This window comes from Cydia pomonella, chromosome 19 (assembly GCF_033807575.1).
Source record: "Cydia pomonella isolate Wapato2018A chromosome 19, ilCydPomo1, whole genome shotgun sequence".
Taxonomy (NCBI): Eukaryota; Metazoa; Arthropoda; class Insecta; order Lepidoptera; family Tortricidae; genus Cydia; species Cydia pomonella.
The window spans coordinates 5803659-5828668 of NC_084721.1; the positions used below are offsets into that span (position 1 = coordinate 5803659).

The 25010-nt window shown below is 38.7% G+C and overlaps 1 protein-coding gene across 1 annotated transcript; it reads left to right on the forward strand.

Annotated features, from left to right (window-relative positions):
• The first annotated feature begins 100 nt into the window (after nucleotides 1–100).
• On the forward strand, nucleotides 101–24725 carry LOC133528191 (uncharacterized). The gene is made up of 12 exons (XM_061865456.1): nucleotides 101–546; nucleotides 857–983; nucleotides 1058–1845; nucleotides 6457–6672; nucleotides 8993–9159; nucleotides 12634–12749; nucleotides 13129–13378; nucleotides 14595–14736; nucleotides 16497–16607; nucleotides 20855–20953; nucleotides 21732–21853; nucleotides 22420–24725. Exons 2-12 carry the CDS (start codon nucleotides 952–954, stop codon nucleotides 22471–22473), a joined length of 2097 nt encoding a protein of 698 aa, XP_061721440.1. The 5' UTR covers nucleotides 101–546; nucleotides 857–951; the 3' UTR covers nucleotides 22474–24725.
• The last annotated feature ends 285 nt before the right edge of the window (nucleotides 24726–25010 follow it).

The window sequence follows — 25010 nt, forward strand, 5'->3', positions numbered from 1 at the left end:
GAAATATTACTAGGTCTAATGGGTGCGTTCGACATAAATATTATTGTTTTATTTTAATGCTATATTTTATCATCTTTCCTTTTTAAAGTTGCTTTTTAGAATATAATGTAATTAAATTGCAGGAATAATTATATAGTCATAGTCAGTTATACACTTTGGCAAAATGCATTTAAAATGCAGATGAAAGAAAAATTATTTTAGATAAATGACCTTCAGATTAAGTTTTTCATTTACATATAAAAACGATTTCATTTCTTACAAAAGTACAAGAAACGAAAGTAAAAAGCATAAAAAATATAATTATTAAATTAGGGCGTAATTCAAAATTAAATATTACTAATTTTGAACGCAGCCGCATTTTGGCTGCCATTTGCTGTAATCTGTCATTCATTTAATGTTATTGAATAGGTGTGTTTTTAATTTGTTTTGGTATTAAGAAGCTTAATTTTGTCCTAAATTTAAGTGGTTGGTGTACGAAATTCGTTAACAAAGTAGTTCTAAAGCCCGCCATGAGCAATATGTGCACGAAACAGTCATAATTAAAATGTAAGTAACCAGTCATAATATCGGCATTTGTTTAAGTAAAAATACAAAAAACAATGGAATGTTAACTTCCAATCGTTCCTAATATCTTAATTTATCCCTCAAGCTGGCTGTTAATACACGGAAAAAGGAGAAAATCTCAAATAAAAGTATTAATTTTGACAGATGTCATTGTAATTGTCAGTACTATACAAGAATTTCTTTCCCTTATGAATAGTAGTGAAAATACATCGAAGTTATTTATTAATACTACTTGTGATACTTATCAACAACACCTCCTTTATTTGTCTCATAATATATATCATTATTGCAGTATGAAGCTGTGGGACCAAGTTAATTTAATGGCATTTCCTGTTAGCAGACAAAATAAGCATTGTTTGTATCTATAAGTTGTAAAATGAACACAGCATGTCTTTTTTGAGTACTACCGAAAATGTGGGGTGAGTAAAATAGCTGTATAAATCTGGTGTTGTGTTATCTTTTTAACGAAATTTATTCATTATATTTGTTATAGTTTCAGTGGCATTCCACAAAATATATCAGATGCAAGCTGTGCAACTCAATACAAGTTGGCAGTGGAGGGTGTCTCGGGGAACTGTGGAGATGTTAACATGTTCATACAGGACAGCTCTGGCGATGAACAGACTTACATACCACACTTGAATGAAAATTTCTTCCAAACCAAATTTAAAATAGATCCCAACGAGCTTTACACATTTCATGATTCTGACATCATTGCCGGCGAAATAACTGTTAGTCATACGGATGATAATTTTATGTTCCCTGATAATGTAGAAGTTAAGGCCAAGTTCTTGGACAGCCCGAATAATGAGGTGGATCTTCAGATCAAAGGCTCTCTTCCGAACGGGGAGGTCATCAGGGATGAGATCAAGCTTGAGATTGTGCCTAATGGGCATTTCATGCCCGAGCCTAAGCATCCCATGACTCCCAACTACAAAGATGTGAAGACTGCTAATACCAAAGTTCAGAAAGCAAAGAATCCAAGCCTCGGAAAAGAAATCAGTCGGAGTAACTCTGTTGAAGCAAGACGGTCAAGTGTTCACAGCCCAAAGGGCCAATCTAATAATGTAGCCTCATGTAAGAAAGTCAGTATTAATAGTCTTAATACTAATCATAGTAAGTCCTCATCAAATCCCAAACTGTCAGGGTCGGAAACATTTCTGGATGTTTTTAAAAGAGAACAGGGGCTGAATGAGAATGCCCCGGCAGTTATAAAGACTGAGTCTCCTGCTGCACCCCCACCTAAAGCACCACCATCTTCAGTGAAGAAAGCACCATCAGGTATGTTGGTTATAAGTCTAGTAGTTAGTCTTCTTCACTTGTTTATGGATTAATCAGATACATTCTTTACATTTACAAATTGAAGGATTTTTTAAATACCACTTTGGTGGCAATCAGTTATACAGCCCACCTGGTGGTAAGCAGTCACTGTAGCATAAGGAAATGTGGAACTCCACATAAAACATTATTGTGCCCTGTTTTTGTAACAGCCAATAAAAGGTTATTAGTATAGTACAAACTATTTAAAAGCAAATATTTTTGTCAATCTACTGACTAAGGATTTGTTTCAAACTGTATGAAAGGATGCGTTTACACATTTGCTACTAAACACAAGTAGCATATGTATGAATTCAAATGTAGAGATAAGTTTAAGAGATAAGTTTATTAACCTCAAAAGTTTACACCTAGTACATAATTTCTTATAATATATTACATAGGATTCATTGTCCAAGAGTTTTTCGCTGATACTTAAAATAGGTATGAACCTGTGCTATAAGTACCAGTTACCTTCCATTTGTCTCTATATACTTTATACATGTATTATATCTAGACGGGTGTTATTATAATCATACTGTAAAGAAAGTTATGCACAATCTATGTAAAGATTAGGAAATATTACTAATAATCTATAATAATATTAGAAAATAATCTAGAACATCAGAAACAAAAAAACAGCGTGCGTGCGTGTGTGTGTGTGTATGTGTGTGTGTGTGTGTGTGTGTGTGTGTGTGTGTGTGTGTGTGTGCATGTGTGTGTGTGTGCGCGCGTGTGTGTGGTACACTAATTAAAATAATAATAGTTATCTCATGGGTTGCAAGAGGTTTTCAGTGTCGATGTATGTTTTGTCCAATAACCATTTCGTCAATACCTGTTTGCATGAGTATTTATTAAGGTGATAAATGTTCAGTAACGGATTTAACTTATTGTACAGGAAGCTACCTAGAAAATAATAAAATCTTTTACTGAAGGCAGTTCTACAGATTACATGTCGTGGAACCATTATTTTTCGTCTACCTCTATGTTTTCTGTGGATATTAGTCTCTGTGGAAGAAAAGCATTCGGAGTGTTTCTTTAATACTACTTGGAGTACAAATAATTGCCGGACTGTGAGAACTTCGCACGTTTTATATAGATCCGCAGTGGAATGACGATATGGTTTACAATAAGCTACCTTTAACAAGGCTCTTTGAGCACGCTCCAGTTTGATAAGGTGGCTTTTGGCAGTACCTCCCCACGTGAGTATGCAGTATCCTATCAGTGATTGTGCTAAGGCAAAATACAGCATTTTTATAATTTTGGAGCCGGCAACATGTCGCAGATGTTTAAAGATGAAAATTAATTTTCGCACTCTACCAGATAAGACGTCTATGTGTGGTTGAAAATTTAATCTATCATCTAATGTTATGCCTAAGTACTTTACAGTATCAGTTCGGCTGAGCGTAGGACAGTTGCATTCCAATTCAATATGTGTTAGGTGATTATGTGCAGTTAAAGAATAATCATTGAGGCACTTGGCACCACTTGCTGTGATAGAAAAAGCCAGGTATTTTGTTTTGTCTATATTGAGAGATAACGAATTATTTATAAGCCATGCGTTAACTTTATCGAAACCTAACTGTGCTTTGCAGAAAGTATCTTCCCATGAATGACTTGAAAAAATAAGTGCCGTGTCATCTGCAAATGCTATTATTTTGCCATTAGGTAGATCGATGTTGCACATGTCATTAACATATAACAAAAAGAGAGTCGGTCCTAGAATACTCCCTTGGGGTACCCCGTATTCAATCACCAGCTCACTACTTGTATGTTCACCTATCTTGACACTTTGTATCCGGTTTGTCAAGTAGCTCTGAAATAGCTTAAGTTGGTGTAAATGTAACACTAATCAATGTGTAAAACTGTAAACAGGCCTTAAGATGAAAGAATAGCTTTTTGAATCTAGCAAAGTAACAGTAATTTTTCTATTAAATTCCATTTTGGGAGAAAACGGTTTCCACTAACTAAATCTTAACAAATCACTTAGATTTTGATGTTGATTGCTTCAGCCTAATATATTCTAAGCTTATAGGTTTCGCTTTTTCATATTATGTCAGTGCCGTCACTGATCAGTTGAAGAATGAGCTTAACCTCTTGTTGTGTATGATAATTTATAAGTATACTAACATATACATATTTTAGTCATCTTATTGCATTTTTTTCGAGTACATTTTTTTCTGCTCTACACACTACCAAGGTTTTTAATCCATGATTTTTGACCACTAAGACCATATAAAATTTTGAAGAGCAACAGTCTCTTATTCTCTGGGGATGAATAAAACTGTACAAAATTGTTAGAATCAGACCAAGATAAATTGGCAGCAATTTTGACTGCCCAGACAGTGCGTTATTTTAAATGTCAAACCTCTATGAAATCATTATGTTTACTTAACACTTGCACAGGCTGAGCTATCGAAATCGAGCTTGGTCTGACTCTACTAAATAACAGAAAATTTACGTATTTTCTCCAGCTGGATAGCATAAGTAATTAATGACTAACAGTCTTAAGAATAACATTAAATTAATGCGTCATACCAGTACTGTTAACAAACCTGTTTATAGACCACCATTTTGATTTATTGGTATAACCAATGCTGTTAACTATGTCCAATTAAGTTCTTAGTCCAGTATGTAAATCCAATAATTGTGAGGTAGTTAGTAATCTATTACAAGGTTTACATTCGCTTTATTTATGGGGCGTGCTTATTTTGATGTCGAATTTTTTGGATAAAATTAACTGGTTTGAAGAGCTCCTTATTCAGGCCGGGTTGGTTACGAAATAACAACTTGTCATGAAAAAAATGTATGTAACAGTGAAATTGCGCTTATATTGTACAGAATAGGGAACTCCATCTATCCTATCCACCAAATTTTATCGAAATCAGACGAAAAAAAAATCGGCCCTTATGGCCAGATTACACCTAACGACCATATTGACCTTAGTATAAGGGCGGTAAACAAGAATTTACGGTGGGAATTAGGGGGCGTTGATGAAATAGGGGGGTTGATTACGTGAGGGGTTTTTGAGGAATTTTTGACACTCGCCACCCCAAGAAAATAAACAATTGATTAAATGTAGAGACAGACAACAGGCGGTCTTATCGCTAAACTTTTGGGTAGCGGAAACAGAGAAATTGTTGCTAAAACGTTATGAAGCCTACGTTCAAACACACAATTACAGTGAATACTAAACATTGTTATTGATATTTGACCAAATACTTGGTTTTGTTAGTTTGCTTAAAGCTCTAAATGATATTGCTGCCCATGACAATCCAAGTAGTCGGTCAAAAATCAACAACAAAGTCCGAATGATGGACTATTACACTTTGAGACGAAGATCCTCTTATAGAAAAATGATTTTTTTTCTGGATGCCATGGGTTTAGATTAAAGCTTTGATTGGAAATAATAGGCAAGATACAAAAATATAATTATAGTACACAATTGAATTTTTTTCGTATAGGGTTTTACGTTTTTATAAGAATTTCGGCGAGTTAATATAAAAGCCGGTTCTCACGATATTTTTTTTTTTACTTCCAATATTATTTAAGTAAAGGTTACAGTTAATTTTTAAACAATGTCAAGTAATGCAGAATAATTATTAAAAAAAAAGATCCAATATAATTGATCCAAAATTATAGTTTCCCCCTAATTTTCATTTTCTTATGAGCTGCTATTATATTGCACACAACTGTATTATTATATCGCATTATAATACATTTGTGACCAATATAATAGCAGCTAATCTAAAATATTGACCAATACGTTTACAGATAGCGGAACAGAAACTGTAGTAAAGTACATAGTTAGAAGTGTTAGAACCCATTTCTATAGCCCACTGTTGTGGCATTTTTTTTACTCCATTGTTTTTTTTTAAAGTTAAAATGCCGAAAACTGCATTGAAATGCTCGCCACGCAAATCAAACACGCGCTTAATAACTATACTTAGTTTTTCAACTCCGGAAATGTGTGTCTTTTTCATTCTAACCATACATTACACAGTTGAGTGACAGGTGAATGACCTGAGGTCGTTTCTCACACGAATCCTTGAACAAAAGAATGTTGAATATTATTTGCAAACTGTAGTTCTTTGACCTTTTTTAGTGTAACAAGTGAACATAGTGATTTTAGTTTAGTTTGTATACTAAGACGCGTTAAGTTGTGTAAAATACTGTAGCCGCAGTATTGACAGCTGAAATAGATAGGCCCTACTTGGCCCCGTACATTATACGTTAACTTAAGTTGTCAAGCGCATATGTATGACAATGTGGACACCAAAAATGTATAGCGCCGTTCAGCGCCATCTACTTTAACCGTCGAAACTTCAGCTACAATAATTTCCACTATTTTCAGCCTCTTAGAATTCCGCAGCCTATGGTCTAAGTATGTAGGATACTACATAGCCTACCTATCTGCCTACCTAGTATAAGGATAGGATATTATCAGTTGCGGCGGAGTAGAAGCACAATTCGTCTCTTTATGCCTATAACATAACAATCAATATCGTACAACAATGTACTATAACAAGTACTAGATAGAACTTTGTACTTTTCCTACAAGTTCACAATATTTTCCAGCCAAGTCCTCCCAAAACAAAGTCCGGCGAGGCCGCGGGCCGGCGGTCCACGAGGCCTTGCAGCGGATACCCACACCTCGCGCCGTACCCGTCCCCAACCGGGCCTGGCATGCCCCTGGGGACAGCTTGTTTGACTGCGGGCCCCTTGACGATAGACAACCGAGGTTCCGGCAACTTGAAAGCAGCAGCAGTGACGATGATAACATACCTGAGTTTGGTAAGTTTATTAAGTGCTACATTGTATCAATATCAATACACCCTTTTTTTTAAGAGGGGAAATGCGTTTCGCATACCACCCAGGCGCGGGGACGGGCCTGGGATGCCTCCGTGCTATAGGGCGAGGTCCCAGGAATGCCGAAGTACTCTTCCGCAACCTCGCCAGCGGCCGTCCGGGCTCGAACTCGACTCAGTACACCCTGCACTAACTGCAAGTTTCTGTTTGATCCAATTTTTGACTGGTAGAGAATTCCTTCAAGCATTAAGTCCGCCATTTGTACAACTTTATATCGTGCAATAAAGTTTGAATAAATAAATAAAATTCTAACCAAGAAAATATATCATAAAAAATACAAGAATAAATGTCCTAACTGGGCCTGGCACGACACATGCGATAGCCTATTTGACTGTGAGATCCTTGATGATGGAAAACCGGGGGTTCAGACAGTTTGAAAGCAGTAGTTGTGACGATGATAGTATACCTGAGTTTGGTAAGTCTTCTAGTAGTTTGCAAGCAAGCAAAGTCTGGATACTCACCTCACGCCGTACCCGTCCCTAAGCGGGCCTGGCACGCCCCTGGGGACAGCTTCTTTGACTGCGGGCCCCTTGATAATAGAAGACCGGGGTTTAGGCATTTAGAGAGGAGCAGCAGTGACGATGATAAATATACCCGAGTTTGGTAAGTTTATTACTACATTCTAACTAGGAAAATATGTTCTCAATTGAGGTTGTTGCCTCCTTGTTGGGAGGCGGGCCAATTGACGATATGAACCGGGGTTCGGGAAGTTTGTAGCAGTGACTGTAATAACCAGAAGCCGGAATTCTCGTGGCATTTTTGAACTGTCATAGGGACTTCTCATTAATCGACTACCGATATACATACATCGATACAAAGTGGAACACAACATATTAAAGAAGATTTAAATTAGAGGTAAACAACAGGCGGTCTTATCGCTAAAGAGCGATTTCTTCCAGAAAACTTTTGAGTAGTTGAAAGCGTGATTTAGAGATACGCAATAAAAACAATGAAAAGTGAATAGTTAATAATTTCATATTTAATTAGTTCAGTTTTTTTTTCAATTGCATGTTCATAATCTGTTTTCGTGCTAACAAGTGTTGCATTAATTTCTTTATAAAAGAAATAGGTAGTCATAATTTTCCATATTATCTTGTTAAATTATTTCTTTTACAGTCAAATATCCATTAACTATTAACTTTTAATATGTTGTGTTCTTAAATTGTATCGATATATGTATATCGGAAGTCGATAAATGATAAGTCTCTATGACAGTTAAAAAATGCAACGAGAATTCCGGCCTCTGGTGATAACATACCTGAGTTTGGTAAGTTTTAGATTCTAACCAAGAAAAGACCGTTTCGTACTTGTTACAAAAAAAAACCGGACAAGTGCGAGTCGGACTCGCCCACCGAGGGTTCCGTACTTTTTAGTATTTGTTGTTATAGCGGCAACAGAAATACATCATCTGTGAAAATTTCAACTGCCTAGCTCATGAGATACAGCCTGGTGACAGACGGACGGACGAACGGGCGGACGGACAGTGGAGTCTTAGTAATAGAGTCCCGTTTTACCCTTCGGATACGGAACCCTAAAAAGAGCCTGGCGTCATGATGAGATAGCATTGTTTGACTGTAGGCCTCTTGACGATAGGAAACCGCGATTCAGCCTGGTTGGCAATCTTGATCCCGTACCAAAGATTTCTAGTTACCGAAGCTTTATACGCTTTAAGGGTCGCGAAATGGGTATAAACCAATTAACAGAAACATGTTTTTTTTAATACTACATCGGTGCCAAACAAGCATACGGTCCACTTGGTGGTAAGCGGTTACCGTAGCCTATGGACGCCTGCAACTCTGGAGGGGTTGTAGTACTCGTACATGTACATGCGCGTTGCCGACTTTATTTAACACCCCGTACCCTGGTTAAACGCTATAGGAGTTGCTACTTGAGAACTATATGGGGTGTCATTTTTATATGATGTTGTAAATTCTCTCATCATGTATTGGTCGCCTTTCGAGCAGCATATATTACCTATAGCTGGCCCTTCTCTCATGATTGTATTATATATAGACAGCTGTTTAGTAGAAAATCACTGTAATTTCAAAGCGCGTCATTTTAGCATGGTAGGCAATCTCGAGAAAGTTTACGGTACTTAAATACTTGATTACATATATGGGTAATTATGTTGATTTTCGGTTGACATACCTACGAACCGAATAGTCACCAAAGTAGCGATCGGTGTAGACATTTGTCCTTAGATATCGTTACCGTCAAAACGCCTAACATTTGTATTCTTGTTTAGAATTAGGCACTGGTCCCGTCTGCGTAGAAGAAAGCGCGGCAGAGTCCCGAGGGGCTCGCCTAGCGCTCCGCAGAGCGGCACTAAGGAGGCATGTCGTCAGGGCAGACACCTCTTTACGCCTCGCAAGGGACTTTCGGGAGCACAAATCACTTGCTGCTATCATTAAGGTACGTATTGGTTCAGAGTCGGATCAGGTGACACGTATATACTCGTAAATATAAAAGGAATCCGTACGTATGCAGCAACACTTAACAATGAAAGAAATGTCTGAAATTACGAGACTTCGGAAAATACGAATATATTTGAAGAATGAAAATCTAAGTTTTTCACCCAAGGTCTCAAGTGCTTTTTCACAACTCAATACAACATTTACAGTGACATCATATAGTAACATGGAAAATACATAGCAAACATGTATAAATACAACAACCAATACCTGGGTAAACATTACATTATAATAATCTTAAAGCATGTTCCATCCTAGACTGCATCGGCACTTTCCATCAGGTGAGATTGTGGTCAAATGCTTACCTTTTCGTAATAAAAAAAAGGTCCCCAATGTCAGAGAAAATACTTATAATGATAAGATTTAGAGGTGTAAAGGCTCTTCAGGCATTAAAATGAAATGTATATGATTTCTTGTATACAATCTCCTCCAATTTATTAACAACGGGTAATCGGCCACAGTCACAGTCAATGTTAATGACAATATTAGCCACTATTTTATCAGTCAATAAATAATTTCGACACCAAATAGAACACATGATAATTATAATAAGGATACAAATATAAACACACACATACTGGTTACTACTACAGATGCTAAAATTATAACTCCTGTATGTGTTGGCTTAGTCATACAAAAATAAACAGATTAATAGCAAATTCGCGGTTACATACTCACGAATTCTTATAGTATTTTTCTAACAGGAAGGCTACGTTGATAGATCTCATCTCCATACAAGTTATAACCTAAGAACACCAAATTTCACAAAATTGTATTGAGATGACATCTATCAGCGTACCTGTTTAAAAAATACTATAGTATAGTCCATGTCATCCATGATGACGCGCAGATTAGTCAAATCTAACCTTTAATAACATGACAACATGAGTCAAGGCACGCGTCTTCGTGAATGACACGATTTATAAGTGCGATTCAATCGATGGAGGGAATAACAATATTTAAAATACTAAAGCACATGTTTTAAAATGTGAATCTGATATACGATAAACCATTGAAGGAAAACGATTAGACAACCACGTGATTCATTATCTGCACCCAAACACTACCAAGCTTAGCATAACATTTGCAATAACATTATTAAACTTATTCAATTTTGCACCTTAATCTCAGTATATAAGTTACAAAATTGCACATATGCTAAGCTCAATAGAACAGCTGATTTCTGCTAAGGTCAATCATTCATGATATAGAACGTGTCATTCACGAAACGCTTGCCTTGACTCTTATTGTCATGATATTAGAGATTAGATTTGACAAATCCGCGCATCATCGTGGGTAACACGAACTATAGCATAGCCTTTGTATTGACGTACTGCCCACTGTTCTCTTATCAATAATTTTATCGCACTAATGTTTGTAAACATTCCGATAACTTATACAATAGTCCTAAAGAGTCGAATTATGACTCAATTCATTGGAATGATTATAGTATTTCGATTTTAAGTCTTATGGTGATGGAGTTTTGGTCGAGGTTAAAATAGAGCTTTGTGGTATGGTGTAATGATTCATTTGGATTGGAATGGAAGTAGCGAAGGCAGAGAGCTAAGTTAAAAAATAAATCTTAATATAGTTTGCCGACGAATGAATCAGTAAACACGTCGCATTACCATTAGTTAACTTAGTATTAGCTGATATACAGAGCCAATCGTTGTGTGTAAAATCAACAATAGATCAGGGTTTCCAGCCAGCTTCCAGGCCGCACCAATCTACAAGGTTTTCCAAAAAAACCCAAATATATTCCAGTTAATCTAGCTTTCATTTGATAACAAGTCATATTTTCTGAAAGTCAAATCTAATTTGAACCTTAAATTGCATCGCTAGGGTTAAAATTCTATTAGCGCGTATGTGGTCGATAGCTCAACTATGCCTGGGAAAGCGTTAACAAATCTCTACTGTTTTACTGAAAAATACAGATGTAGTGCATACTTAATTGTTTTCCCTGAAATTTTCTCTGAAACGTTCGTATTTGTCACGATGGGAAATAATTACGCACTACATCTGTATTAACTTCCAAATATAAGGTTTATTAAAATTCCATCTCACTTTCTGTTTGTCTGACATGAACACCAATTTACATATTGCTATGTTTATTGTCGGGGACATATTTAAATAAGCAAAGTAAAATATGTCTTATTTCTTGGTCATAATGCTTAAAGTAGATTTGTCAAGTCATGATACGGTCTAAAGATATTATTTCAAGTTATTGAAGACATGACCTTTTTTATATGCACGTATTAGACTTTTGACTTTTTTCATCACTTACAAAGAATTCGTACAATTTCTTGTAAAGCGACCCCGCCCGGCTTCGCACAGGTTAAATAAAACCTTAACAAATTATACACCTAAACCTTCCTTTTGAATCACTCTATTGACAGGTGAAAACTGCATTATAATCCGTTCAGTTGTTTTTGAGTTTTTCGCGAATATACAGACAGACGCGGAGGGGAACTTTGCCTTATAATATGTAGTAATGATGCCTAAATTAATGTAAGATATCTTTACAATTTTACATGTAATTGCTGGGATTTTTTTACATATTCGTAGGCTCAGTTTAAATCTTGAATTCTTGATAATTCTGCCAATATCGAAGGCATCTCATTCCTGAAATGGAGATTTGATTTAAATTGATTTTTTGGACCAGATATTTGTCTGCAGTTTCATGGTTTCTCAATAAAGTAACAGCAAAAGAAATGTAATGCCCTATAGGTGCAGAAAATTGCTGGTATTTCAAACTATTCTTATTCCAATTGGATGTGGAAATAATGTAATCAAATAAAAACACGTGTTGGCACGTGGGCGGATGTCGGAGGATTTTGAGGGAGTCGGAGATAAACTGCGTGTGGTTGTTATGGAATATATTGGGAAAGTGACATGAGTATATCAGTTAGCTTAAATTATAGTACATTGTAGGAGAGGCCGGAAAAACCAAAGATGGACGAGTGAGTTTGAGAGGTTAGTGTTATTTGCTCTAGATTTGGAATGGCATCCGCTGTGCTGTGCCTTACCACACAAAGCCAGATGACATTCTTAATGCCCATACCTCTCTTTTGGACGTAGGGTAGAGGAGTAGGGACCGTTACTGATTTTATTAGGTACGGTACGTACGGTGCGTTAGGGAATTTAATTTTTTTATAGTAAATTATCATATTTTTTTCTAGGTATGTTTAATATTGTCAGTCGATTTCTTTTCACATTGAGAATCCATTTATATAAAGAGAATGACCTTACAATATTATAATACAAATTTTAAAACCTCGATAGTAAAACTGAATACATTGTTTAAATATATAAATTGTGCACAAAATCTAAAATAGAATCATATCCGTGTAATACTTTCGTGAAAAAATTGCTACCGGTCGCCGATCACTGCTCATTATATCACTTTTTTTTTCAGAAACAACTCAACGGGCAAGGTTCATCGTGCCACCTTCCAACTCAGATGGTGAACCATTTGCTGGCGATGCGCGGCATGCCCGACGTCCTGTCTTCGCGGGAACGGCGGAGACTCAGGTTAATGTCCATCTCTAAGGATTTTGTTGCTCGACTGCCTCAGAAAGCAGTTCTGTTTTAGTATTGGTCGAGTAAGTAATGAAGGTATGTACCTATGTTTATTTTTCTTGCTATCTTGATTACCATTCAAATTTGAGTCCAATTTCCGACCACTTGTTGGTATAATGGAGACCGAAGGCAGCCATTTGAACTCTGTGGTAAAACACGCAACCTCTACGAAGTACACCATAACGAAGTATCCATAAAAACTTATAACCAAAACGAACTTTTTGGCAAAAAAAAATTCTTCATCAAAGATTACTAATAATTGTAGATAAATTTTGCCTAGTCTTACATTAACATTTATTAAATATGTTAACATTTACCATAACGTTCACAGAGAAATCGGTTGGTCTGGCGGCGAGAGTGGCTCTCTAAAACCGTGCCTCGGTTCCGCGTGCTCCGAGGACGGCTGCGGCGCCCCGCGCCTCCCGTGCGGGCGCTATTGTCTATCGCATGTTACTTTGGCGCCCGAACAACGATTGTACGCGTCGTGCGCGGCGGTGTTCGCCGGGGGAGCGAGGTGTAAGCAGCCGATATTGCCGCTCCAAGAGCAGACGCCGCTGTGTGCTGAACATGCGTGGAAGCGAGTAAGTATTACTTCTCTTTCTTTCACTATTTCTATAGGAAGCGACACTTGCGGGCGTTACTGCTTATCGCACGTTATTTTGGCGCCGAATCAACGGTTATATGCGTCGTGTGCGGGGGGAGCGAGGTAAAAGCAGCCGATATTTCCGCTTCAAGAGGAAACACCGCTGCGTGCTGAACATGCATGAAAGCGAGTAAGCATTATATTTCTATCTCTCGTTGTTACACGATATATTGGCGCCCGAGCAAAGATTAGGTATATACTAAGGGTCGGTTGAACCAAACCGTCTGTCACCGTTAAAGCGTTCGCTAAATTTTATTGTATGATAAATTTCATAGCACACTGCAAATTGACGTTGATCAGTCCGCTAAATTTGTTTGTCGCAACTGGCCCTTAGTGTGCGCCGGTGTTCGCTAGCGAAGCGCGATGTAAGCAGCCGATATTGCCGCTTCAAATGCAAACGTCATTGTGAGTTAAACATGCGTGAAAGCGAGTAACGCTGCCGTCTCTCCAGAGGCGGAGATGAGAGATGTGTGGGAAACAACCAAATAGCATTGGTTCTCTTCTCCGCTCCGCTGGATTACAACTAATACTATCAGCGCCTCAGAGACAGCCGAAGCATTGTATTTAGGTATATCTCTAGTCGTTACACGTTACATTAGCTCCTGAACTACGATTATGCTCTAGAGAAATTCTATAAAAACTATGTTTTCATGGAAGCGAGGTGCAGATAGCCCCTACTCCTAAAGCAGCATTGTTTTTTCAGCACTAAGTATGCAAGATACAAGATACAAATCAAAGGTGTATCACGTAAATGGACAGCATTTGCTTTTTTTTTTTTATATACTACGTCGGTGGCAAACAAGCATACGGCCTGCCTGATGGTAAGCAGTCTCCGTAGCCTATGTACACCTGCAACTCCAGAGGAGTTACATGCGCGTTGCCGACCCTAACTCCACCCCCCTCGTTGAGCTCTGGCAACCTTACTCACCGGCAGGAACACAACACTATGAGTAGGGTCAAGTGTTATTTGGCTGCGGTTTTCTGTAAGGTGGAGGTACTTCCCCAGTTGGGCTCTGCTCTAGATCTGGAATGACATCTGCTGTGCTGTGCCCGACCACACAAGGCGAGATGACATTCACATTGCCCATACCTCTCTTGCTAATATTACCCAGGTTTCATAGTATCGCATGTACAATCTCGTGTATTCCTTACAGGATAACTACGACAAGCTGAGCCGCGACAGCAGGCCGAAGAAGCTCGCGAGGAAGCGCGTGGCGCCGCCCACGCCGCGCCGCGCCAAGCGCCGGCGGCGCCTGCCCAAGCGGAGCCTGCCTGCGCCCAACCACTCGCTCTCAGGTAACTGTCTGTCGCAGGTAAGTCTCTCTCTAGTAACGGTCTCTCGGGTAAGTGTCTCGCCTAACCAGTCTCTTTCAGCTACTAGTCTCTCTCAGATAACAATCTCTCTTGGGTAACTGTATCTCTCAGGTTATAATCGCTTTCATCTAACAAGCTCTCTCAGGGGGGGTTTGCAAGAAATTTGCAATAAGAAACTCATCAGGATCTGCAAGAAGTCTCTTTCAGCTTCTAGTTTCTCTCAGATAACAATCTCTCTCGGGTAACTGTATCTCTCAGGTAATAATCTCTTTCATCTAACAAGCTCTCTCAGGGGGGGTTTGCAAGAAATTTGCAATAAGAAACTCATCAGGATCTGCAAGAAGTCTCTTTCAGCTTCTAGTTTCTCTCAGATAACAATCTCTCTCGGGTAACTGTATCTCTCAGGTAATAATCTCTTTCAACTAACAAGCTCTCTCAGGGGGGTAACTGCAAGAAAATTGCAATAAGAAACTCATCAGAATCTGCAAGAAGTCTCTTTCAGCTTCTAGTTTCTCTCAGATAACAATCTCTCTCGGGTAACTGTATCTCTCAGGTAATAATCTCTTTCATCTAACAAGCTCTCTCAGGGGGGTAACTGCAAAAAAAATGCAATAAGAAACTCATCAGGATCTGCAAGAAGAAACTGCCACCCACGCCGCGCCGCGCCAAATGAGCCCTCTACCACATCCTTCCACAAATTCTAAATATTGTACCGAACATTCTCCTCACATGTGAAAGTCAACACCGACCTTGGCAAATTCACCCTATGCAAATTGGCAGGGAGTAACAGCCAGAAGAAAAAAAAATTAGCCCTCCCTGCGTCTACCCAGCCGATCTCAGATAGGACGACTGTCTTTACACTAGAGCCAAACATATACCGTTACCATATACCGGTAGAGCCATAAGTTACTAAGTCGCGCCTCGCTCATACTCGTTTCCTTTCGATGAGGCGAAAGAGAGGTCCGACTTAGTAATTTATAGCCCTATCGGCATGTTGTTTAGCCGCCAAATAGTAACATCATCTTCCTAACTTTATCCCGGCTAATTTACTTCGCGGCCTTGGTCTACGGTTCGCGTTATAGATAGCATACAATTCATGCTTAATGCGACTACCGAGTACTTATACTTAGTATAGAAACGAAACTGAATCGTGTTATCGCGGGAGCAACATGATGTGACAGTACTGGAAGATTGAGACAAACAAACATTAACAGAAGTGACACTCCCATCGAGAAACGTTTATGCTGCAGACGTTGTATGCGACGCCTCTAGTTTTTTTTTTCAAGCATTGCGGCATTGGCGGCGTCAAATCCAGGTTGGTGGACCGTCAAAGAAAAACAATCACAAGTGACAGCAGTTAAAGGACAACGAACGCTTGGTGAACGCAGTATTGTGTCCACTGATGGTATTACAACTGGCGTATAGAGACCGATTACGCTAAAATAATACAGATGCTGGACGCTGCGCCTTATACCGGAGACCGAGACTTAAGCAAGTCTGAGGTTCGGTCTGAAAACGAGGCCTTAGGCCTTATTGGGATTAGTCCAGATTCCATTCCATTTTCCAGCACCGAAAAGCGACAGGCAAATTTAACTAATGTCAAATTTTATTACCATTATTACTTTTTAGAAAATCATTTGGTATAAGCCAGGATTAGAGCTCGATACCTCCAGTTTAAATTCACATACCATTCCACTAGACTACCATCATGTGTATATTAATTAACTGCATTATGTTTATAGAAATCAACGTGTGCTCGAATTCGTCGGCATACGACAGCTCGGAGGACACCGGCATGGGCGCGCTCAGTGAAAACGAGTTCATTGTTTCGGCCAGCAACTCGCATGAACTTGGTAAGTTGGTAATCCTGTTTCATAATTCTTTTTTTAGTAGAATAATTTTTAAGAAAAAATACCGACTTCAATGAGGGAGACCGGTGAAAGAAAGATTATTATATTATATTAAAAAATGCCTTGAAAATCTAATTTACTTAACAAACACAGCGAAGAGGACAAATCGCCAAACGTGAACTATGCGTCGTTGAAGAGTTCTATTCTGATCATCATCAGCAGTCCCACTTCATCAAATGTCACTTTTTTAAATGTAAATGCTTGATTTGTTAAAGAAAATGCAAAAATCACTATATGTATCCCTTTAACATTTGAGGAGTTTTTTTCGATTCCTCATAGATTCTACCATCAGATCTCGTACTTGACAAAAATGTATCTTGAAAACCTAATTTGCCTAACAAACATAAAGAGGATGACAAGTCGTCCAGCGAGAACTATGCGTCGTTGAAGAGTTCCATTCTGATCAGCATCAGCACTTCCACTTCATCAAATGTCACTTTTCTAAATGGAAATGTTTGATTTGTTGATGAAAATACAAAAATCACTATATGTACCCCTTTCACATTTGAAGAGTTCCCTCGACTCCTCATAGATTCTACCATCAGATCGCGCGCTTGACAAAAATTTGTCTCGAAAACCTAATTTGCCTAACAAACATAAGGAAGACGACAAATCGCCAAGCGGGAACTATGCGTCGTTGAAGAGTTCCATTCTGATCAGCATCAGCAGTTCCACTTCATCAAATGTCACTTTTTAAATGTAAATGCTTGATTTGGTGATGAGAATATAAAAATCACTGTATGTATGCCTTTCACATTTGAAGAGTTCCCTCGATTCCTCATGGATCCCATCATCAGAACTGTGTTTTGTCAAAAATGGGACCAATTTATATATATATATATATATAGATTCAATCAAAGAAATAATACCGAATTGATAACCTCCTCCTCGAAATCTTGAAGTCGGTTAAAAACATAGTCAAACATTAACATTAGATCTAACATTAATTAACAAACATTAACATGACATTAATCGTTGGGGCTGGATGTTATCTGCACGGCTAGCACATGATTACACGCGGGATAACTCGCGCCGCGAGAAACAACAGTCGCGTGTCACAAATTTCTATCTCGACCTGTCAGTTTCTCGATTTTGGTAGCATAAGTTGGCAGATCGAGAAAGGAATTCCACGCGAGAGAGCCATCCCGCGCGCGACTTAGCCAGTGTGGCCATTTATACTTGGAACAAACTTTTCTTTCGTGGCAACACTGAATCGGTACTAACATAATCGGGAAAATAATGAATAGTCAGCTTTAGAAACGGAACGTCCCTAATCACGATAACTTTGTCTCCTTCTCGCAGTATTAAGATTAAAGAAATAGCAAATATTATTTTGAAGTCGGAAATGTCAATGTGTCAATCATAATTTGATTAGCTTTGTCGTTACAAGTTGGAGTACATTATTATATCTAAAGATAATTACCTACCTAATAATTAAATACCACTCCTTACGAATGATTGGTGTTTTTTTAAGATAATTGAGATTACTCGAAAGTGTTGGCAAATAAGCTACCATCTTTACAAAGAAGACTGAAGATCTCATGATAATCCCCAACATATCTTCCTTGTGGCTGGCTAGTTGCTGCACCGCTGGCTTTGAAGATAGATTGATGACATGCACAAGTCTGTCATCAAACACGGCGCCTATACCTAAGCATGCTGCTGCTGGGCGCAGCCATCCTGCCACGGAGGACATAGAAGGGCTCAAGTTGGGAACCTACTCCATACAACGACACTCGAATGTTTAAAACAATGAGTTATTATTGCGTGTTTTGTATTTTAGCGATCTATGGATGCAGCGTTAGTTTTTTAAGTTTTCTCATATTGCAAATACACAAAAACATTAAGTTATTTTATTTACTCTGACCTCTTTTAGATATTTAGATTTAAGTACGACTACTACGACTCCCACCGAACGGGCGGAGTCGGATCGCATTTCACATTTATGTGGCCGCAAGCCGGTCGGCTGCTCGCGGACGCGGAGACGCCTCCGGACGGATTCTATCGCTTCTGCGATATATAATATATAGGCACATTAAAAATGCGCTCCGGTGCGGCCTGACTCCAGCCAGTCGGTAGTCGGTGGGAATCGTACATTAGGGTGGTAACTACAGAATACTCGTATTACGGCCGTGGCCTTTTGTAAGGGGGAGGTTGAGTTGGGCTGCCAGATTCATTATTTTGCATTATTTTATTATCTGCGTATAATAAAATAATGCATATAGTAACAAAAGTGTACTCAGACACCTACTTAGGGTAAGTAATAGGTACCTAAGTACAGTAGGTGTAGGTTACCTTACCCAATCTGAAGGCTTTCTCCAAAGTTTTAAAATACATTGCGTTTTTGTACTACTACTACTACTTCACTCGCTCAGTGACCCAAACAAGATCTTGGCCTCTGACGCAAGAGAGCGCCACTCTGCCCTATCCTGCGCCACTTCACGCCAGTTGGTATTCCGAGGGCGAACAGGTCTTTTAGGACTTCGTCACTCCAGCGGTATCTGGGACGCCCAGACGGACGTTTTCCACCCGGGTGCACCACATACACTCTTCTCACAGCACGATCCTCTCCCATCCTCTCTAGGTGGTGCGTTTTTGTACACATATTATAAATCATTAGTACCCGGATATACCTATAATTAAACCCCAAGACCGCGGTTTATATCCCACAATCAATTGAAGCACGTGACGAGTTTTTGTACTTAGGTGGTGCTGGTGGTTTAATTAACTATTTGCGTATATATTTTTTAGGTGGTAGGTTGCATGCATTGACTGTAAAAAACACGCGTGTAAGTGTAACGGGTTAGCACTGATTGACTAGCACTTAATTATTTCGTGAATTAGCGAAGTAGTATTTTTGTATCAATTAATACGGATTTCCACAAAGTAATTTCTATTAATCACCCTCCAGTCAATTCGCCATCAAACTGTTTGCTTTATTGATGTGGTGGCACAATCTTAGGCTTTTTATTTTTCTGTCGGGTTTTCATTTAACTTAAGAGAACAAACAAGTAAATGTGAAAAAATACAATCATTTTGTTATTACCGGCATGATATAGATATAGGTATCTTAATAGGTATGTTATAAAGCAATACCACGTACCTACACCTAACGGTCAAATCATAAAACTCAGGATTCATATTAAAATTACACAGAAAATTGCTGTACTATGAAATAAATACAAAATATACAAAAATTAACTTTCTTTTAGGACCAAAGTCAACAAAACTTCGACAAAATATGCTTCTCGCGACCCTCTAGCCTCGAAGACAGTTTCTCTCCTTTTGACGTTGAAACGCGGGATATTTTCTCTCCCATAGCGCACTTGTGCTACGAGTTTCGAGAGTATCCCGCGTGGAACTGTCAAACGACAAAATTATGTCGCTTTGACATTTGTCCGCGAGACAGCGGGTTGTCGCGCGCGTCTTATGCTACCGATTCGCGAGAAAGCTCTATGTCGCGGCATTTTCTCGCCTGTCGACTGTCGCGCCCGTCATGTGCTAACCGTGCTGGTCCAACAAATATCTTTGGCTATTCAGCTTGGCAACGCAGCTAGCATATTTTGGACGTTTGAGTCAGGCAGGGAACAGTTCGAGACTTAATTGTTAGAATAACATTCCTTTTTCTTTTTTTTTACGTAGCATGTGGATACTACTTTTGTGTGTAGCAACTATGACGAAGCCAGCGCTGTGGATTGATATTGTATTTCATTTGGATCATTTGTTACGTAAACAAATGATCATTAGCCTAATATTATCTTAAAATTATTATTTTTATCTTCTACCTAAACTAGGGTATTTGTGTCTAAACGACAAAAACAAACGATTAGGCGAGACACAGAGCGAGCATACGCGCGAGGCAATTTCCTCGCCCACAAAAGGGCCAGTGTAGACGTGCCTCGGCCGAGGCAGTGCGCTCAGCCGAAGAAAATGCGCGCGCCGCCTCGCCTCTATTAATAGCAAATTGAGGATTATAGCGCGTTTATGAATAAGGTTTAGACGTTATTACAAAATAGCATGAAGATTAACCCTTTGCGCGACTACAGCCCAATATTAACCTTCAGGCATACCCACAAGGTTCAACGTGAACTTATACGCACACTATAGGCGTAGGCAAAGGGTTAAAAAAAGACTTTTTTATCGAAACATGTTGAAATAAGCGAGTTTATAAGTTCGTGCCCGTTTTTCAGAAGTCGGTGAAGTGGGCCAAGTGCCCCCCGACGACATCCTGGACCCGGCCGTGCTCAGCCAGATCCCCGACGAGGCGTTCACGGAGTTCTTCAACCAAGGTGTTTATCACTACACTTTAAAACAAAGTCCCCCGCCGTGTCTGTCTTTATCTATGTATGTTCGCGATAAACTCAAAAACACCTGAACCGATTATCATGGGGTTTTGACTTATCAATAGAGTGATTATTGAGGAAGGTTTAGGTACATCATTTGTTTAAGGTTTTGTGTAACTCGTGCGAAGCCGGGACTGGAAGCGGGGCTGGGGCGGGAAGCTGGTACTGTAAATGACTCAGCGTGTTAACATTTACTATGACGGTACTTTGCCGGAAATGTTGCTGCAAAACTAAGCTACGACAGCATGGAGTGTAATTACAATTTTCTCATGCTAGTCCATGCTATTCATATATAATAGAGTTGTTCGAAATTTAAATGTAATTATATCTTCATCTTCTCATCTTAGCCCTACTGTATCGATTTCATACAGTAGGGCTAAGATGGTCGGCTCTTTATCGTTTGTCACCATGCCTGTCACGTTCTAACGAGTATGTAAACGCGAAAGTGACGGGCATAGTGACAAGTGATAAAAATGGAACCGTGCTGCCACATTTGATTAATAATAATTGACAAAACAGTTTATGCTAATCCTATAATGATAAAATATTTGGATTGATATTTTATTTAAGTCTTGTATCTGTTTTAACGATCATAATATGAATTCATGTAAATGGATATACCTGCAATTTATAATGTACAAATAAGTAAATCGAAATATAAATCTAGTCGTAATTTGTTTTATGATATGTATGTAGATGAAATACAATTTTATAATTTAAACAGGTGGTTCGTCATTTGCGGAGAGTTCGGAGCTGGCCGCAGCGCTGGAGGCCGTGCTGGACGAGCGCGCGCTGGACAGCATCGGGGACGTGTTCCAGCACTCACCGCACCAGCCTAAGCCTAAGGTAAGCTGCACTTTATACTAGGAACGCGTACATATCGTTATTAGCTCCATACTTGACGTAGCACTTGCCATGAAAACTTAGCGTGGTCCACAAGTGTGTCTCCACAGTTTGTTCTGTCCAAATCGGCGAAGAGCGAGCTTTGACGGTCTCTACTATGCCGGTGAGGACAGTTGCGGTACTGTCAGGGTCGCCATGTGAAGGGTCGTCTTAAACAAAGCTTCTAATATTTGTAACGTATGCAGGGTAAACGCAGTCGGTACAGTAGACGCGATATCGCGTTAACTTGAAAACACTTGGAAACAGACTTGTCAGCTAAAGCAGTAATTTTTCCACTTAAATTTAACATCTTTCGCAGACGTTTCTGCTTTTCTGTAATCGAAAGGTATTCGAGCATAATTTTTTCTTGATTTTTCGAGTCTCTATTTTTTCTTATACGGAGTTATATATATATATATATTATCTTTCGTGTATGACATCTATTTCAGTTTATAATTTAGACGATGTTTGGTCATAGAGTCCCCCAGAGCGTTTTTTTCCTATCATCACAGTATTTTAATAATTTCCAGATGCAAGTGCCAGCATCAGTGGCAATGGAGATGTCCTCGAGCGCGCCTTCATAACACACTAATCTAACTATGTTAAGCTAAAATATACTATGTACTACAATAGGAACAAATTCATAGTCTCAAAGAGTTGAAATTAATTTCTTCATGCTTTAAGTTTTGTATGTCTGTGTAATGAATGGATTGTGGAGTGCCGTGTACGTGATATTAGTTGGGGTTTAGGGTCCGTAGCTGAATGGTAAATAGCTTGGTCTATAAATGTACAGGTAAACTCGAAACTGTTTTCGATTGGCTTCGCAACGTACGCTTAAAGAATTACCTCATTTTCTAATTTAGAAAATAAGTAGTGATTTGTTGTAACCCGCTGTTTAAAATTCAGAATTTGACTTTGTAACATCGATCTGGTTTACTATTGGAAATTGAAATCTAAAGTGATTTTAGGATGCAGAAATAATTTAATACATTTGGACCTGTCAAGGCAGGAGCTGCGTGTAAATAATACATTGTTGGTTTAAGTGTAGTCATTCATATAATTTGTAGGTAGTTATATGCTTGCCTATTATTATTGCTCCTTATAATAAATAATAACTTGCACATTTTGGGAACCTGAATATGACATTTGAATTTGAACAGAACCATGTTGGATCTATGTCATAAAATTCGTTACACGTTGAAATGAAATTTGTTACACATTGAAACGAAATCCGTTACACATTGAAATGAAATTCGTTACACATTGAAAATGAAATTCGTTCCACATTAAAATGAAATTCATGACACGTGACAGTTGGTGCTACGTTGATATGACATTAAAGTCTAATTTGTTTCAATATTGTCAATGACACAGCGTTGCGTTGCGTGGCTATTCGAAAATGATTTTTAGACAGTGACAGAAACTTCCTTGCTAAATATGTAAAGTTTTTGCTTCGAATGGAAAGAATCTTTGTAAAATGTTGCTCATTCAAATGTTACTAAGGTTTTTAAGGGTCTGTTTTGGAGGCGTTTGATAACTTCGTTTTTATCTTTGATTCGGGTAGACCTAATCCATAGTTTCTCAAAATCAACATGAAGGTGAATGTACTGTCACTATTCGTGCTTCGTATTTTATTGCTATTCCACTCGAATGATGGTTCCTATGACAGTGCCTTCAAGTCTCGGTTTCTTGGGCTTGGTGGAAAAATAATGCTAGAGAAATGTTTTTACCGTATTTTTTTTTCTTAAAAGTTACACTTCTAAATAAATGAATGTGCTAAACATTTAACATGACAGCCATATGACGTCATTGTTATGTGTTAACTGTCATTGGGACCATCATTGGTCGCGCGAGGTATAATGTAGACGGCTGTCTTCGGCTTCGTACATTACGCGCTAACTCTGTCGACGTTAATAAATCTCAAAACAGACCCTGACTTACCCCTATTGTATTTATAATGCCCAATGTACAATATAATGTACATATTAAATGGTCTGGTTTAAATTCTTGAAACAGCTTTATTTTTACTATTATCAAATACATAAAAGAGATTCCACGACTAACATGACATTATGTGACAAATATTGTACATTGGGTTATGATTACGGGTACCATGAGTTGACATTTGACGTTTACGCTAGCGACTGCGTGAACTCAATCGCAGTCCATCTCGCTCGCATTGATGTATTAATGTGATCTAGAGAGACTGCGATAGAGTTCACGCAGTCGCTTGCGTAAATGTCAAATGCCAACTCATGATAGCCGTACAGGACAAAATACAACCGCAGTGTCTTCAGTCTTCGCATTATAAAAGAGATAGCATGCATGTACAAATCAAACACCAATACATTAATATAGCTAGGGCGTAACCCTTCCAATGTATCGTCGTAATTAGCTTAGGGGAATTGTTACTACGTAGAAAATGTGTGTTGTTACAGGTTAAGTCGTGGTTAGACCAGGATGGTAGCAAGATTTTCAATACTAGCATAAACTGAGGAGAATACTAATAACGTAAAGTACGTTCAAAAACATGTCACCGCAAGTGTTAGTTGGAGTAGATGGCGCCAATCTTTTGTGGTAACTAGGGGCCTAGCGGCCATGAAAATCTTATCTCCATGGACCAAAAAGTGTCCGTTAAAAAACCTTAAATAGGTGGCGCTACAATACCTAAAATACTTGAAAAAAAAAAACGGACCATAGACGGCGCACTTCACCCCGCCAATAACACCTACCTTCTTAGCTACTCTAGCGCTACTCTGGAGAGATTTGGAACTACATACTTTTGCAACAGTTCTGCCTATGCAGATTGTATTCCTTACCTCTACCTTCTACCTCCCATACTACAAACGCCAAACGAATAGAACAAATGTATCGGGGTGACATGATACGACATTTCACGAGAGTATTTATATACAGTTTCAATTCGCGTTTTCTGTCTACGAATGTTATCTTGGCTAAGCCCCCTGTACTGTCAAATGTTAGCACTTGAAAGTCTACTGCTTAATGTATAGATCGCACAGTGCCATCTACTGACTGACAAATTTGAGGCTACAATAGTTGTACTACTTTACGCGTTTTAGTGTTTTCCTCTAGGTACTATTAGGTAAACGCAAGTGGTATC

Coding starts and splice junctions, on each gene's coding strand:
- LOC133528191 (XM_061865456.1), top strand. CDS start 952: ATGTCTTTTTTGAGTACTACCGAAAATGTGGG. Junction 6,673..8,992: donor TGATAACATACCTGAGTTTG/GTAAGTTTATTA, acceptor ATTCTTGTTTAG/AATTAGGCACTGGTCCCGTC. Junction 13,379..14,594: donor CTGAACATGCGTGGAAGCGA/GTAAGTATTACT, acceptor TATTCCTTACAG/GATAACTACGACAAGCTGAG.